The sequence below is a fragment of the Peromyscus eremicus genome, chromosome 4 (genome assembly GCF_949786415.1).
Source record: "Peromyscus eremicus chromosome 4, PerEre_H2_v1, whole genome shotgun sequence".
In the NCBI taxonomy this organism is placed as follows: domain Eukaryota; kingdom Metazoa; phylum Chordata; class Mammalia; order Rodentia; family Cricetidae; genus Peromyscus; species Peromyscus eremicus.
Window position 1 is genome coordinate 126696010 of NC_081419.1, and position 17666 is coordinate 126713675.

Here is a 17666-nt window from a genome sequence, read left to right on the forward strand (position 1 = left end):
ACATGTTCCAAGATCTGCTTTAAAATGTTTTTACCAGTATGGGTGTTTCCCTACATGTATTTCTGTACACCATGGGAGGCCAGAAGAAGGACTTCAGATCTGTAGATCTCATGGATCTTGATTCTGGGCCTTAGTGACAGTCCTGAGCTACCATGTGGGTGCTGGGAATCTAACCCAAGTCCTTTAGAGGATGAACCACTGTGCTCTTAACCCCTTAACATTGTCTAGTGCTCTGCAAAGATTTTGTTTTGAGTGATGCAGAATGGATTTCCTGGGGTTTCCTTAGAAATGTCAGTGTTAGGTCAATGCCCAGCCATAGACAGGAAGGAGTTCCTGAGATACAGCAAGCAGGTAAGACTGAAGTGGCATTTAGGACTTTGGTTCAATTCAAGTTTTCTTTCCTACAAATTGTGTTTCTATGTATCCTACATTTCCCTGGGTAAGAGTAATGAAATCTGATCTGAGAGACTACATGCAGTTGTCCTGTTTCAACAGCAGAGGGAGCAGTAGGACTTGTGACTTGGGCCTCTGCTGGTCTGTCCTTTTTTTTTTTTTTTTTTTTTTTCTTTTCTTTTTTCTTGAGACAGGGCTTCTCTGTGTAACAGCCCTAGCTGTCCTGGACTAGCTCTGTAGACCAGGCTGGCCTTAAACTCACAGAGATCCACCTGACTCTGCCTCCCAAGTGCTGGGATTAAAGGCGTGTGCCACCATTGCCCGGTCCTATGCTGGTCTTTAAAGTATCAAACTACAGGGATATTGTAGTTTGATTACTTTGATCCACTGAGACATAATGGACTCATTTCTAGACACGGTCAGATGGCAATAAGGGGTAGTATGGCGATGATAGGATTATAGGAAGGCCAAGACCTGCCCAGAGCCTGTAATGTAGTACCCACTGGGTTCTTTCTTATGCATGTTGGCTAGAACAGCTGGCACTTCCTTGTCACCCATGGTGGCCACACCACAGAGTTGAGGCTCTGAGCATAAGATGGGGCTGAGTGTGAAAGCAAGCATTGCCTCCTGCACATCCCCTATCTACAGTTGTGATAAGGAGCCTGAGTCACCTCATTTTATCTTTGCACTCACTAGGAATCCCACCCACAATTCATTTCTGCATTGGCAGAAGGCAATTTGCCTTTAATGATCAAAACATAAGTTATACAGTCATTGTGAGTGTTAAGAACTCAAGCATATTTTCAGCTTGTGCAAGGTGGGAACTTACCGATTGGGAGTCAACGTTATCACTCAGGAAGACATCCAATTATCCTTCTTACCCACATCTGGAGTTGCTCAATGCCAAATCTGCTCTGTGTGCCGTTTCTCCTTTGCCCTTTATTTTTCAGTACTGGCATCTGTAAGTTCTCACTAGATTGGGCTCTGGATGAACCAGTGCACATTAAGCTCAGGTGTGGGTCGATCATAGTTACGTTTTTCTCTCCTAGGTCTCAGCGGACAAACTCATGGCTCTGGGGCTGTTCAGCCAGCACTTTAACCTGGCCACCTTCAATAAGCTGGTTTCTTACAGGAAGGCCATGTACCACACTCTGGAGGTAACATGGCTGTGGGTGTTAAATAGGGTGTCGCCCTATAGGCAGGGACGAAGAAACTGGCTGAGGGAAAGCGGGTAGAAGGTGTCCTTCAAGACTGGCTTGGAGGTTGAGGCACCAAGAAAGTGAATGGGGAAAGATGGGTTCTGAACTCAACTGGGTTAAATTGGTTCCAAGGGGGTCACTAATACTGATCAAATAGGTGTGACAGGATGACTCCTGGCTTGGGTGGTCACGTAGTCATACTACTAAAGAGGGCCTTTTACCAACCTGTGAACAGGATTTCGAGGAATAGAGGAGGTACTACCTAGATTTCTCTTAATGTTTGTAGACATTTGTTTATTCCTCAGCATCATCAGGCTCTTCCGCTCCCTCCCTATAACTCTACCAACCTTTGTGTCATGTCATTAGGCAAGTGCCTAAATAATATGTACAGATTCTTTTGGCCCTTGAAACAATGGATGTTTGGCTACATCCCTTCAGAAGTCTTAATCCAAAGGTCTTCGCAGACAAGCTATTGGAGATGGGGATGGAACAGCCTGAGGCTAGCTTCTACATCATAATTGCTCAGCTTAATCAATCTCTTCTAGGGATCTGAACATGTCTGGTGCCTATAGGGAAAGATATCTGCCCCCCATGCCCCCCTTTCTATTGTTTCCTAACCTGACCCTCAAGCAGACCCCTGTCACATAACACCCCAAGGATAGCTGTCCAGCTCTGAAAGACACCAGTGTTTGGGGAATACAGGCCCCAGCAGGAGGAATCCCTGGGTTCACCCTGGCACATACCTCATTCGCCTGGTCCCATTCATGGACAGACTTTGCCTTTATTTGTGTCTTGGCAGAGAGCCAGGGTGCGAGCTGGCAAGACCTTCCCCAGCAGCCCGGGAGAGTCGCTGGAGGACCAGCTGAAGCCCATGCTGGAGTGGGCCCATGGGGGCTTCAAGCCCACTGGCCTTGAGGGCCTCAAACCAAACAACAAACAACCAGGTAGGAATGAATATATGCCACTGCTGATGGTATAGCCCTCAGCCACACTGGCAGCCCCAGCACTCTCACTGGGCCAACTCAAGCAAGGCCTACTTGTGCCCTGTGGATCCCAGGGCTCTTAAAAGCCTCTGAAAACTTGAGGGCCGCTATTACCTGCCTTGTCAGGCTTCCGGTGTGCAATTAATCTTTTCCACAAGTCCAAATTCAACCTTTACCTTTGTGGCCATTTTTTCTTTAAAATAAAAAAAATGAAAATAAATAAATTTGGCTACCTGTCATTTTGACAGGTTTCTTATCTCCCTGAATATACTCTTGATTCAACACAATGAAGTGAATGATGGACCTGAACAGCCCTATATCTAATACAATGTTTTTGTTTTGTTTTTCTGACAAAGTGGTTAATAAGTCGAAGGTGCGTCGTGCAGGCAGTAGGAACTTAGAACCCAGGAGACACGGTATTCCCTTGCCATCTTTGAAGGTTCTGTTTTCTTTGCTCTGTCCTGCGATTTCTTGGCATCTACGGTCCTCACTGGAGAAGAATCAAGTCCCCTCACTCCCCCCCCCCCCCACGTACGCTCGGGCTAACCATGGGTGCACATCCAACCTTCTACACTCTTTGGATTATCACCTCCTCTCTTGTTTCTTAAAATTAATGACATAAGCACTGGCAGTGGTCACTTTGTCATCAAAAGCTCTTGGAATTTTGATGTGTTTTAAATATTTGTCTTTGTTTTTGTGTTTATTTATGTTTGGAGACGTGTGATGATCAGAGGACAGTGTTCAGGAGTATAGTGTAACTCTTGGGACTGGTAGTCATACCAGATTGCTAGACTTAGCTGCAAACACATTTACCCACAAAGCCATCTTGCTGGCCGTGTTTTTGTTTCTGGCCTCACCATATACCCCAGGCTGGATTTCGGGATAGGAGTGTGTCATTACACATGCTTTCCTTATGGATTTTGATGGGTTTAAAACTTCATTTCCTGGCTAGGCCATAGCAGCGCATGCCTTTAATTAATCTCAGCACTCAGGAGTCAGAAGCATGTGGATCTCTGAGTTTGAGGCCAACCTAGTCCACACAGCTAATTCAAGGACAGGCAGCTACACAGAAAAACCCTGTCCCAGCATAAAACATTATTTCCTTAGTTGGAGGAGTCAAATGTAATCCTTTGTATTATGAGTCAATATAAAAACACTAGGATGTAAGCCACAGTAAAATTTATTTTTTTAAGCAGGGTCTTACTATAGCCCTTACTGTTCTAGAATCTTCTATGTAGATTTGGGTAGTCCTGAATTTCCTGTCTGTGCTATCTGAATGCTATCACTAAAGGCATGTACTATCACTCAGCAATACAAAAAATCAATAATTTTCTAGTAATGGAACAACTGAAATTAATAATTATACATTTAGTCTACTTTTAAACTATTACTTATTATAAAAATTAAAATATTTCAGTTTTTAGTGATGTCTTGAGTTATATATTGGTTAATAGATATCACCTAATTAGTAATTGATTATTAAATGCACATTGACTAATATTACAAAATTGGCTAAAATACATTCCATTGTTTAAGTTATAATTGGACCAATCAATGGCTTCACTTCATAACTGGGACCAGACTTTCAGTGTGAAATCCTGTCCCTCCTGACATTTCAAATACTCAGTAGCTGTATGCTCCCACTGGGCATTGTCCTGGGTATCACTGTAGGAACCTCAGAGTTCCAGCTGTGGTCCAGCATGTGCTCTGGGCAGGCTCTAGAAGGATGGATTCTCTTACACATTCAGATGTGTAAACCCCGTGAACACGAGTCTGTCCTGCTTCCCGGGTGAGAGGAACTTTGAATTGGCTTCTGCTCTGGGTTCCCCTCCGGGGTTGTTGACACCCATCACTGTCCTCTGCTCTAGATGCAGCTGGATCCCAGACAAAGCATGGTCTTGTCCTAGGCCTGCCTTGTCTCTTAGACCTTCAGTCACATCCGTCTGCTTCCCCTCCAGAGAACAAAGGTCGAAGACGCACAACCAATGACCCTGCCGCTTCTGAGTACTGTCCCACACCCAAGCGCCTCAAGACAAACAGCTATGGAGGGAAAGACCGAGGGGAGGATGACGAGAGCCGAGGTGATTTGGGTGCTGAAAGGTCTGGCCATGCATGGTGCAGGACCAGGAGCAGCAGGTCCTCTGTGGGGTACAGAGATACACGGCTGTGTGGGAAAGGAGAGACTTCCCCACCTCCTCACACCTGTCCCTCTCTCCTCAACAGAACGGATGGCTTCTGACGTCACCAACAACAAGGGCAATCTGGAAGGTACTGTCGTCTCCTGGCCCTCCCTTCAGGGGTGCCCCAGGCCTGCCTTAGCCTGACTTTGACCATCTGCATGGGTTTAATCCAGTGCCCTGTGCATTGTCCTAGGTCAGGACCTAGTCCCCCTCCCTGTGTATTAGTTCCTAAATTCATTAGGCCAAGTAATCTGATTTTGTCCTTGAGGTTACTGAACAGAGAGGTCACAGAATGGGACAATGGGAGCTCTGGCATTTTGGCCAAACATTGGTACCTTGAGCTTTCCATGAACTACTTTGCTATTGTCCTGGTAACAGCTTTTCCTTGCATTCATTTTGGCTCAGAATCAACCTAATGGCGTTTTGAGTTTTCAAGAAACTGTTTATTTGCCTTCACAACTTCATTCCCCTTAGTCCTTAGTGACAGTTACTTAGTATTGGGTGAGAAACTACGTCCCTGGACCTGGGAAATGTTTGTCAGTAAAGTGCTTGTGGCTGAAACAATACCTGTGCTGCATTCCTGTAGAAACCATGGGAAAAAGCCGAGCTGGGCATGAGAAGTCTTTGTAGTAAGACTATCTACAATTCCTAGTCAAGAAGAGTTGCCACCTTTCCTCTTGACCTATGTCTGGGGGAACATAAACTGAGTCAATGCTATAGGAAATAGTTTCCTAAAAGTTTGGTTTGTTCCTGTAGCATGGGCCTGTTGAGACAGAGAGGAGTTGCCAGCAAGGTTTCATTAACACCGTGCAGGGTAACGTGCTTCCCGGATAAGTGTGAGGACCTGAGATTCTTTTCCCACAACAGCAATAACTAAGCCAGCTTCTACAGTCCTGGGGCTTCTGCAGGGAGATAGACGGCAGGTCAATACAAGAGAATCCATGGAAGGGTAGTGTCCGGGCACAGCAGTGATACATACATTGTGCCCCATGAGGTAGAGGAGAAGGTCCATGGTGTTCTCTTGACATGTGTTGTGGGAATGTCTTCATTCAAGCATACAGTGTGAATACACACACACACACACACACACACGCACACGCACACACACACACACACAGAGAGAGAGAGAGAGAGAGAGAGAGAGAGAGAGAGAGAGACATACACACACACAGTGAGCAGAAAACCAAGCAAAAATGGTATGAGAAACCCAAAATAAAACTATCATTTCCACAGTTTGTATATGTGTAACTGTGCAACTGTGCACTCACATGTATACACTGCAAAAATCATTAGTGTAAGAGGCATAGCACTGTATCTGTTTCATCCTGTGAAAGCTGGTATGTAACCAGGCTCTGACAATATGTGTGCCCACCGCCCATGTAGAATTCACCCACCACTTCCCAGTCAAACAGATTTGGTCACCATTATTAATATATACTTTTTAACTCTTATCTACCTACCTACCTGCCTACCTACCTACCTATCTTTCTCTCTACATAGCCCTGGCTGTCCTGGAACTCACTATGCAGACCAGGCTGTCCAGGAGTACCCCTACATCTCCTTCCATTTGCTGGGTTATAAAGGTTGCATGAATAACAAATGGATTCAGAACTGGTATAGCATCCAATTAGTTGAAACATGCTGATTGTTTCAAGGTAGAGGAGACACCTGGGGGTCTGAAGACGCATCAGTGCTACCTCATTGGTAGGGTTTGTCTCTTCATCTGCAAAGCTGGTTGCAGTCACCGGTAGTGCCTATATTTGATGTCCCCGTGCTAGGCAAATGAGAAGTATTCAAGGCAGTCAGTTTCATTTCTTTCCTTCACAGTATTCGCTGTTCTTCTTCCTTGCAAACCCTGTTCTGATGTGTGACTCCTTTTTTTTGGGGGGGGGGTTCAAAAGTAACAGTTACATTGAAACACATTGGACATAGAATAAAGTCCTTGACACAGTGCTGGCTTAGGCAGGGGTTCAGAACTGTCCTGCATAACATCCTTCATCAGCAGATGTTAGGCCCTTGATTTCCCTAACTCTGACACCTGTCTTTCTCTTAGACCGCTGTTTGTCCTGCGGTAGGAAGAACCCTGTGTCCTTCCACCCCCTCTTTGAGGGTGGGCTCTGTCAGAGTTGCCGGGTGAGTCTTCCTGCCTCTTCCTCCTGTCACATCCTTCCCCGTCCAGACCCCCAGCCCTGTTCCTGCTCCAGGCACTAGTGAACAGCTTCCCAGGGCACATCCCCCTACTTCCTGTTTGGGGGACAGGTGCTGCAGCAGAGAAGGCCCTCCAATGACATGGCATGCCAGGCCACCAGCTAGGGCCCCAGCCAGCTTGCTAGCCAGGCCTGGCTGAGGTCAGGTCTGTGGTCTCACGTGCTTCTCTCTGGTGGTCAGGATCGCTTCCTGGAGCTCTTCTACATGTATGACGAGGACGGCTATCAGTCCTACTGCACCGTGTGCTGCGAGGGCCGGGAGCTGCTTCTGTGCAGCAACACGAGCTGCTGCAGGTGAGTGTCATTCTGGGGGGGGCGGGACAAGAGGGCCTCAGAGCGCAGCTGTACCTCACAGTTCCTGCAGTCTTTAGGCAGCTAAAACCAAACAGAAAATGAGCACCCAGTGGATAGTCTCTGGAATCTGGTGCTCACGGGCATGAACTGCATTGATGCATAGTGCTGGACTCAGGTCAGTGTGCCTGTGAGGTCAGCCCTGTGAGGTTTCTGTTGAAAGGCTCTAGATCTGAAGGGAGTGTGAAGGATCCATATTCAAGAAGGGGTTTGTTAACCTATATTTCAAAACACATGGAGGCTGGAGGCTGAGCATCAGGCAGGAGATCTAACTGGGCCTGCATGACAAATGTCTGGTAACCTTGATGCCCATTCTCTCTGGATACTCTGGTACAGGTGCTTCTGTGTGGAGTGTCTGGAGGTGCTGGTGGGTACAGGGACAGCTGAGGATGCCAAGCTGAAGGAACCCTGGAGCTGCTATATGTGCCTCCCACAGCGCTGCCATGGGGTCCTCAGGCGCAGGAAGGATTGGAACATGCGCCTGCAAGACTTCTTCACTACTGATCCTGACCTCGAAGAATTTGTAAGCCATAGGCTCTGTGTAGTCCCATGCGATTACAGTCCCCGAGAATCTGAATCCTGTGCATCTGTAAAAGCAAGAGTTAGGCCTTTAGCCGGGCGGTGGTGGCGCACGCCTTTAATCCCAGCACTCGGGAGGCAGAGCCAGGTGGATCTTTGTGAGTTCGAGGCCAGCCTGGGCTACCGAGTGAGTTCCAGGAAAGGCGCAAAGCTACATAGAGAGACCCTGTCTCGAAAAACTAAAAAAAAAAAAAAAAAAAAAAAAGAGTTAGGCCTTTAATCTCAGAATGTACGAGACAGAGACAGACATATCTCTGTGTTCAATGATAGCCTGGTACATAGTGAGTTCCTGGCCAGTCATGGCTACCTACATAGTGAGATCCTGTATTGAAACAGTCAAAGATAATTATAGTAACAGGCATAGAAACAAAGGCTGGAATCACAGCATAGAAAGCTGAGCCATGAACTCTGTGATGAGTTAAAGGGTAGCCTATTTAGTGAGGTCAAGGGCAGCTGGGAATGTGCAGCAAGGTTCCATCTCTACCTCACAGAGCCTATGCCTGCCAGAGCCTGAGAGCCCTTGCTGGTCGAGACCTCTAGCCGACAATTCTCTTTCCATTGCCTTCTGAGGAGGGAACAAGACGTAATGTTCAGAGCAGCTGCTCCCACATTGTAGGAGTTGATCTTCTGTTCTTAGAGGCCTTGGCTCTGTGTGTCTGTAGGAGGCGGCTGTCACTCCTAAGGACAGGATGGCCAGCCTGTGGCAAATGCTTTCTTCCCGGTTCCCATCAAAGCATCTGGGCACAGGAGGATGGATGGACACGCTGAGGCGTCACTCTCTTTGTTTATCTGGCAGGAGCCGCCCAAGTTGTACCCAGCAATTCCTGCAGCCAGGAGGAGGCCCATTAGAGTCCTGTCCCTGTTTGATGGAATTGCGACAGGTGAGTCTGAGGCAACGAAAGAAGCTTCTAGGCGGGCTGAAGGTGTCTCCCCTGTGACAGCTGAGGACAGTCGGCTTGCTGGCAAGCCCCTCAGTCTGGGCTCCTTTCTAGTTTTTCCTGTTTGTGTGCACACAGGAATCAGCATGCACAGCACTCTCAGGTCTGCTGTGGCTCATGTAGGGTGCTCGCTCCCCTTTTAAAAGGACATACTTCTTAGCTCTTTGCAGTTTAACTTTGATTCTTAAACTTTTCCTTCTGTGTACATAAATACATTTGTGGTCAGTTCGGTAACAACTACCTTCCTCAATCCTGGTTCCTTTCCATTTTGTGAGATGTCCCATACATGGAAGGAGTGAGCACAGCCACTTTGGGCGATGCTGTGAGGTCCCCTGGAGTTGACACAGCTACTCTGAAGTGACAGTGATGGAGTGAGGGGATGGTTCTTCATTCCCCTTGTCCTCACATTTCTATTTGATCCCTCACAGGGTACTTGGTGCTCAAAGAGTTGGGTATCAAAGTGGAAAAGTACGTCGCCTCCGAAGTTTGTTCAGAGTCCATCGCTGTGGGAACCGTTAAGCATGAAGGCCAAATCAAATATGTGAATGACGTCAGGAAAATCACAAAGAAAAATGTGAGGGTGACCTTTTTCCTGGGGTTCATCTCATCTTACTTATCCCTCTTCTATACCCTGGACTTTCCCTGATATCATGGCATACTGTCCCCATCCCTCAGGTCCAGGGTTGCAGGTAGTGGAAGCTGTGGACACTTAAGAAATAGGGCAATTTGAGGTATAATTCAAGATTCTGTAGTTCTGTTAAAACATGAGCATCGAGGTGTCTGGGATCAAACATTTAGTGGCAAAGGATGATTTTAGAATTGGTGTTTTTTGTTTCATTTGTTTTTGATTTTTTTTTTTAAATGCTTTCCCCAGAATCCAAGGTTTTAGTTCCTTCTTCCTCAGGCTCATCCTAGGCCTGTGTTTTTCCCTCAGATTGAAGAGTGGGGCCCATTTGACTTGGTGATTGGTGGAAGCCCTTGCAATGACCTCTCCAATGTCAATCCAGCCAGGAAAGGCCTATATGGTGAGTAGAAGGAGTGGTATTGTGACCCCCGCAGGGCCTCTATCAGCAGTGTGAGTTCAGGTGGAATAGGCTCGTGGTTTTGTTCAGCATTGCTCATAGCTTAGGGCAGATTCTGTTTGTCATTCCAGGGCACAACAGGTACAGGTTTTCCTTTACTGCTGTGTCCTTGGAAAACTCTTGGTTTTGGGAAAGTTGAGGCCTGTGTTGAATGAAGCTCTTGATTGAACTCCATTTTCCAATGCTCTTACCAATATAGAGGGCACCGGCAGGCTCTTCTTTGAGTTTTACCACTTGCTGAATTATACACGCCCCAAGGAGGGCGACAACCGTCCATTCTTCTGGATGTTTGAGAATGTGGTGGCCATGAAGGTCAACGACAAGAAAGACATCTCCCGATTCTTGGCGGTGAGTCCGTTGTCAGGGAAACTAGGCAGTGAAGGCAGCACTCACACAGAAGGCTGCTCGATGTTGCTGAGCAGTGGATTTCCTTATTAGAGGATGAACAATTCCACAGGCTGTTTGAACGTAGGTAATCCATTTAGGTCACCCCTTCCTTGTTAGTCAGCACTTATTCTGTCTTCTATTTGTATTGATAATAGCTGTTGTAAGGTCTGTGGGGAAATTAATAGGCTTTTATCTTTCCATTTCTTGGTTTGTTTTCCTTCATTTTTAAGCTTTATTTTGTATGTGTGCACACAGGCACACCTGCCATGCTGCATGTTTGAAGGTCACAGGATTACTTTGGAGTCCATTCTCTCCACAATGTGGCTTCTGGAAATCAAACTCTGGTCATCAGCATAAAAGCACCCAAGCCTGCTGAACCATCCTGCTGGCTCTGTTCTTCTTTTTGAAGATGGTCTCACGTAGCCCTGGCTTTCCTTGAACTCTTAATCTTCCTGTCTGTGCCTCTAGAGAGCTGGGATTACAGGTGTGCACCACCAAAGCTAGCTTATAAGTTATCTAGCCTTGAGGGATAGAGCTGTCTTAAACCCGCGGTTAGGTGTGCATTCTCTGCCTGCACAACCTTCTGCAAATAGAATTTGGACATGAATCAGTGTGGGCAGGTCAGATCTCATCTCTTTATCCACCATCATGCATTGCTCTCTCCAGCCAGCCTCTGGGTGGGAACTGGTCTGTCTCCTTTCCTCTTGTTGTATAGCTAGGAAAGCCTTGTCACCCAACTGGTCAGACCTGGGCTGACTGACGGCTGAGTCTTGAGGTGTCCCCAGCAGCTCCCCTTCTCTTCCTGCAGTGCAACCCAGTGATGATCGATGCCATCAAGGTTTCTGCCGCCCACAGGGCCCGATACTTCTGGGGCAACCTCCCTGGGATGAACAGGTAAGAACCCTGAGCGGGACGGGTAACAGATAACCAAGTTATATACAAGTCTGACTGACATTCTGACTTTCTTCTTCCTTTTTTTTTTTTTTTTAAATATTTATTATGTGTACAGTGTTCTGCCTGCATGTATACCTACATGCCTGAAGAGGGTACCAGATCTTTTTTTTTTTTTTTTTTTTGGAGACAGGGTTTCTCTGTGTAGTTTTGCGCCTTTCCTGGAACTCACTTTGTAGACCAGGCTGGCCTTGAACTCACAGAGATCCGCCTGCCTCTGCCTCCCGAGTGCTGGGATTAAAGGTGTGCGCCACCACCGCCCGGCGGGTACCAGATCTTATTACAGATATGTGTGAGCCACCATGTGGTTGCTGGGAATTGAACTCAAGACCTGGAAGAACAGCCATGCTCTTAACCTCTGTGCCATCTCTCCAGCCCAATATTCCAACCTTCTAGGACAGTGGTTCTCAACCTGTGGGCAGCGATCCCTGGGGGGAAACCACAGATCTGTCCAATGACTCTTTCACAGGGTTCGCATATCAGATATCTTTGCATATGTTTCCTAACAGTAGCGAAATCATACTTATGAAGTAGCAATGAAATAATTTCATGGTTGGTGTCGCCACTGCATGAGGAACTATATTAAAGGGTCGAAGCATTAGTAAGCTTGAAAACCACTGTCTAAAAAGTTTTAGAGCTTTAGGATGCTCTGGATGAGTGGAGCACTGGACAGGACTCCTGGGGCAGCTGCCTAGCTCTAGCTGCAGGGCGGGCGGGCAGGTGGGCGTTTCTCAAGGTCCCCACGATGACAGAACTGTGAAGCCTCCCCGTTCTTCCTGCTGTACTGTCTTCCATTGCAAATGTTGAGTGTCAGAGACACCATTCCTTCTGCCCCTCAGCTGAAGTGGGTCCTGGACTAGGCCCTAGGTGACCAACCCAGGGGCTGAGCTGAGGTATTAATGGTAGCATAGTGGATGCAGAAGTGATGGTTCAGTGGTTAAGCTCACTTGCTGCCCTTGCAGACTCATGGTACTTCACAGCCATCTCTAATACAAATGGGCTGATAACCCTCTTGTCATCCGAGGGATCCAGGAATGCACCTGGTATGCAAGTAACACATGCAGACAAACCATTCATATAAATGTAATCCTTTGCCCCTCCCCATATTCCTACTTAATCCATCTAGTATAGCTTTCCCTTTACCTCTCCAGCGCTATGTTCTATTTCCTTCTTTGCATTCCCCCATGTCCCCACTGTGTACCTAACCTCTGGATGTGTTGTAGCACACACACTGAAGGCTTAAAAGTTACTATGCACATATAAGGGAGAATACACAATATTTGTCCTTTTGGGTCTGGGTTATTTCAATCAAGATATTTTTTTTCCTGGTTCCATCCATGTACCTTTACATTTCATTATTTTGTTTTTCTTAATAGCTGAATAATTCAATTATATAAAGGAATGACATTTTCACTGAACATTCATTAACTGACAGACTTTTAGGCTGTTCCCAACTTCTGGCCATCATGACTAGGGCAGCAATGAACATGGATGAGCAAGTGACTCTTTACTAGGGTGTAGAGTCTTTTGGATATATCAACAAGAGTGGTTATTGCGGGATCTTGAGGCAGATCCATTTCCAATTTCCTGAGGAACTGCCACACTGCCCATCATGCCTGAACCAATTTGCATACCCACCAGGAACGAATAAGTGTCATCCTCCCCCGCACCCACATCCTTGCCCCCAAAAGCTGTTGTTTATTTTATTGGTCTTGTCCATTCTGACTGATATAAGATGAAATCTCATTTATAATTTCATTTGATTTTTCTTTTTCTTTCTCTTTTTCTTTTTCCTTTTCTTTTTATCTTTTGGAGACAATGTTTCTTTACTTTTTTTTTTAAAGATTTATTTATTCATTATGTATACTGTATTCTGTCTGCATGTATGCCTGCAGGCCAGAAGAGGGCACCAGATCTCATTATGAATGGTTGTGAGCCACCATGTGGTTGCTGGGAATTGAACTCAGGACCTCTGGAGGAGCAGCCAGTGCTCTTAACTGCTGAGCCATCTCTCCAGCCTGAGACAGTGTTTCTGTGTACCCCTGGCTATCCTGTAACTAGCTCTGTAGGCCAGGCTGGCCTCAAATTCACAGAGATCTGCCTGCCTCTGCCTCCCAAATGCTGGGATTAATGGCATGTGCCACTGCTGTCCATCTATAATTTGTACTTTCATAATGGCTAGGAATGTTGAATATTTCACTGTGTCTCAGCCATTTGTATTTCATATTTTGAGGAATTATTCACTACTTCTGTTCCCCATCTTTTAGTTCTTTATTGTAGATACTAACCCTCTTATCAGATACATAATTTGATAAGATCTTTTCCCATTCTATAGGCTGTAATTTTGCCACAAGATGGTATCCTCTGCCCTATAGAAGCTTTATAAGTTCATAGCATCCTATATATTAGTTATTGGTCTTAGTATTCTAGAGCATGGAGTCTGATGCTCTCTTGTCTTCTGAGGGTGCCAGGTATGGATGTGATATGCAGATAATACTTTCATACATATAATAAATTTATTTTTATAAATAGCACAGAATCTGTTTCCCTCTAATTTTCTCAGTCAGTATTTCCCACCCTTTTATCATGAACCAAAAGTTGCTGAGTCAAGGGAGTTTATACACAAGCAGTTAGCTCTGTAGAGGCCTGATTATCTATGTTTGTTTTCAAGACCGTGCTAATGAAGATGCTACATGCAGTGGTATTGACCTTCTCTGACCTGCCATGAGCTCTGATAAACAACTTTGGATATTGGCCAAGTGTGGCTAGAGTTTGAGCCTGTAGTAGGATGGACCAGGTTTTTTTGTGGAGGGTGGGGTGGGGAGTATTATTAATCACTTAATCACTGGAGCTTGCTGAGCTATTGGTTACCATACCATATTCATTCTTGGGGTACCCTGTGCTAACTTACCCAGCCATCAAGTTCTTTCGTAGCTGCTGTGTTGCCCATTAAATGGTAGACTCTGTTGATGGTTTTTGTGGAGTGGACAAGCTAAGGAGGGTAGTGGGTATGTTCAGGGCTGGGAGGGTAGCTTGGCAAATGTGGATGTGGACAGAAAGAGAGCCCATTCAGAAGAACAGAAGGAATGCAGCCATGTGAATAATGAGAATCTGATGCTGAAGGAAGGACTCTGGATTGTGGGACCCATGGGTTTCCCGAGACAAGCTTCAAGATTAGTGGTCTTAGGTCAGGAACACCTTGGGAAGAAACTGCAGGTATAGGCGTAAGTAATTCCGTCTAAACACGATGCCACATACTTATGTGTTGGCATTGCAAATCATGGGACATTGCTAACAAATGAGATGCATTTTTGTCTAGTGGGAGGAAAAGAGGAAGAAGACAGATGTAAATGAAGTGGTGGTGATTATTCTCTATCCAAGAGGTGGTCAACCACTGGAGACTTGTTAGATGGCAGTCAACATGTTGGTTAACAAGAGAAGTCTAGTTTGATACACTGAGCATTTGAGGTCTAGGCAGATACAGACTGCACTAGCTAATACCTGCTGGTTTATCATCCATCAGTCAATCAGATTGACTGATGCAGTCTTTTTTTTTTTTTAAATTATACTTATGTGTGTGCCTGTATGAACCTGTGTGTGCTATGAACACCTGACAGCTTTATGTTGGTCTTCATCATCCACTCTTGGGTCCCTGGGGTTATGCTTAACCATGCTCCATTACCTGTTTTGAAGGTTTGTGTGGATCTTGAATCTGCACAGATCCAGGCTTGCTCTGACTCTTCTCTCTTGGTCTCAGTGTTAGGCTCATGAATACCTCACTGGGTGACTAGAAGACTGTCAGGGATGGGTGTGATTTCCTTAACTAAACTGCCTGCATTGCAACATCTCTGAGGTATTTGGGTCCTCTGATAGGGGCTGCTGTAGTTCATTGCTTCTATGTACAGATGCGGACAGGTATCTGCTTTGACACGCAGCTCTTCATATTTGAATCCACATTTGTAAATCACAGAGTCAGAGATAGAAGAGGAATCACCGAAGGTCTTTCATGGGAGGGTGGCGTTTACAATTACTAGCCTTCTGAGCGCCCATCTCTAGCAGTGTATGTGTAAATGGAGTTTTTCTGTCCAGCCAGCAACTCCCAAATACCCAGCAGCTGCTTCCCAAATTACTACACAGAGACTCATTAATTACAAATGCTTGGCTAGTATCTTAGGCTTATTACCAACTAGCTCTTACACTTAAATTAAATTAACCCATTCTTATCTATGTTTAGCCATGTAGCTTGGTACCTTTTCTCAGTACATCATTCTCATCTTGCTTCCTCTGCGTCTGGCTGGCGACTCCTGACTCTGCCCTTCCTCTTCCCAGCATTCTTAGTTTGTTTGCCCCACCTATACTTCCTGCCTGGCTACTGGCCAATCAGCATTTTATTAAACCAATTCAAGTGACAAATCTTTACAATGTACAAGAGGATTATTCCACAGCATTATGTCTCATAGTAAAGATGCCCACGGTGATCTAGACCAAGGTGATAGCGCTGTCTATATATAACAGTGAAAGAAGACTTTCTGGTTTGCACAGGACTTGGTTTCCCCTTAATGCATGTCATTCAGTGGTAGCAAGACATATGTATGGGTACTGGGCTGTCATTAGGCATTTTGGCACAGCCTTATGCTCTCACCAGGGTGGTTTTCATTTGATGTTTATGACATGATCATTACCAAAGTACATTTAGAATCAGATTCTGGAGCTGGAGAACTGGCTAGGCAGTTCAGAGTCCTTGCTGCTCTTGGTTCTGTTCCCAATGCCCAATATTCTAGAGGATTAGTTCTTTTCACTTTCATGGCCTATGTCTGCATGTGGTGCTCTTATAAACACAGGGGAACACTCATACACATTTAAAAAAATTAAATTTTATTTAAAAAGCTAGATTCTCTCCTCGCCTGACTTGTGAGGTCTCTAGTGTAGACCTCCAGGGCAGAGGCTGGAGAGTAACGGGTTTTGGCTGTTCCCAGGCCCGTGATAGCTTCAAAGAATGATAAGCTCGAGCTGCAGGACTGCTTGGAGTTCAGTAGGACAGCAAAGGTAAGATGCTGAGTGGTCTGTGCTGCACCTTCTGGAAAACTGACCTTGGCTCTATCCACGTGGCTCCTGCTCACTCCCTCACAGACTCCTGGTGCTGGGCCTCTTTCCTCTCCCCACAGAATTGTTCTGTCTCTTCTTCGAGTACAGAGTAGGAGATGTTCTTGGTGAATAATCTCAGTAAGAAAATGCAGGCGGGCTCTGCAGTGGTTAATGCTGGAGGTCCAGAGGCTGTACTGCAGGTGATCTCTGCAGTAAGGAGCAGTGGCGGATGCTGTGAAGTCAGATGCACAGGAAGGCCTCCGAGTGCCTGCTCCTCCACGTCTGCGAAAAGCGAAGGCCTATTGCCCAAGCTCCGGTTGACCATTCTGAGTCTGGATGGTTTCTGCTCTTAATGACCCTTTTGATCAGTAACTGGTGTCTTGGCTCCTTCATGGTCACCTTTGGCTAAAATTTATGTGGCATTTGTGAGAAGCAGAAAGAATCTCTTCAAGTAAGTCTCTTTGTCCTCTCTCTGTATATGCCTGTCCCGTCACCTCTAACTCGTGCCTTCCATCCTCTGCCCTCTGGATTCTGCCTTCTGTGCTCACCCCGAAATGTTTTTCCCCCCTCCAGTTAAAGAAAGTACAGACAATAACCACCAAGTCGAACTCCATCAGACAGGGGAAAAACCAGCTTTTCCCTGTAGTCATGAATGGCAAGGACGATGTTTTGTGGTGTACTGAGCTCGAAAGGTGAGCTGCACTTGGAGAGGGAAGCCGTGGGAACAAAGGCAGGAAGGGGAAAATGGGGTGAGAAAGATAGGATGGTGGACATCTTTCTGAATTGCCCTGATGTTTTCCTGTCCCAAAATATGCTTTAAATGAGAAAGCTATGGAAAGTCTGGTTTGCCCCAGAATTCCGCTCCAGGGGTTCCTTCTTGCTCCAGTCTTTCGATTCTCTTACCTTTGTTGTGCAGAGCAACCATCTCATTGATTTCAGTTGTTGTTGTTGTTTGGATGACATAGGGTCTCTCTAAGGAGTTCTGGCTCTCCGGGAGCTGACTGTGTAGACTAGGCTGGCCTTGAACTCAGAGATAGATCCTCCTGCCCCTGCCCCTCCTTTTTTGTTTTTTGAGGCAGGTTTTCTCTGTGTGTATTCCTCTGTGTGTATCCCTGACTGTCCTGGATCTTGCTCTGTAGACCAGGCTGGCCTCGAACTCACAGAGACCCACTGCCTCTGTCTACCGAGTGCTGGGATTAAAGGCGTGTGCCACCACCGCCCTCTTTTCCAGATAGTTTGGATGAACTATTTCATGAAGGTGTTAGTGCTCCATATTTCATTGCATATTGGTTTCCTTTCTGGTCCCCTGGCTGAGCAAGAACTCAATGTAG

The 17666-nt window shown here is 46.0% G+C and overlaps 1 protein-coding gene across 1 annotated transcript in view; it reads left to right on the forward strand.

Moving 5' to 3' along the window:
- Window positions 1–17666, forward strand: part of LOC131909817 (DNA (cytosine-5)-methyltransferase 3B) — a 40570-nt gene that overhangs the window by 20054 nt on the left and 2850 nt on the right. Inside the window, exons 8-21 of the mRNA XM_059261672.1 lie at window positions 1443–1550; window positions 2392–2536; window positions 4534–4656; window positions 4799–4843; window positions 6809–6888; window positions 7144–7256; window positions 7650–7836; window positions 8689–8773; window positions 9259–9404; window positions 9765–9855; window positions 10112–10260; window positions 11108–11193; window positions 16227–16296; window positions 16909–17027. Coding sequence (XP_059117655.1) covers window positions 1443–1550; window positions 2392–2536; window positions 4534–4656; window positions 4799–4843; window positions 6809–6888; window positions 7144–7256; window positions 7650–7836; window positions 8689–8773; window positions 9259–9404; window positions 9765–9855; window positions 10112–10260; window positions 11108–11193; window positions 16227–16296; window positions 16909–17027 — 1547 coding nt within the window. The remainder of the gene's footprint in view (window positions 1–1442; window positions 1551–2391; window positions 2537–4533; window positions 4657–4798; window positions 4844–6808; window positions 6889–7143; window positions 7257–7649; window positions 7837–8688; window positions 8774–9258; window positions 9405–9764; window positions 9856–10111; window positions 10261–11107; window positions 11194–16226; window positions 16297–16908; window positions 17028–17666) is intronic.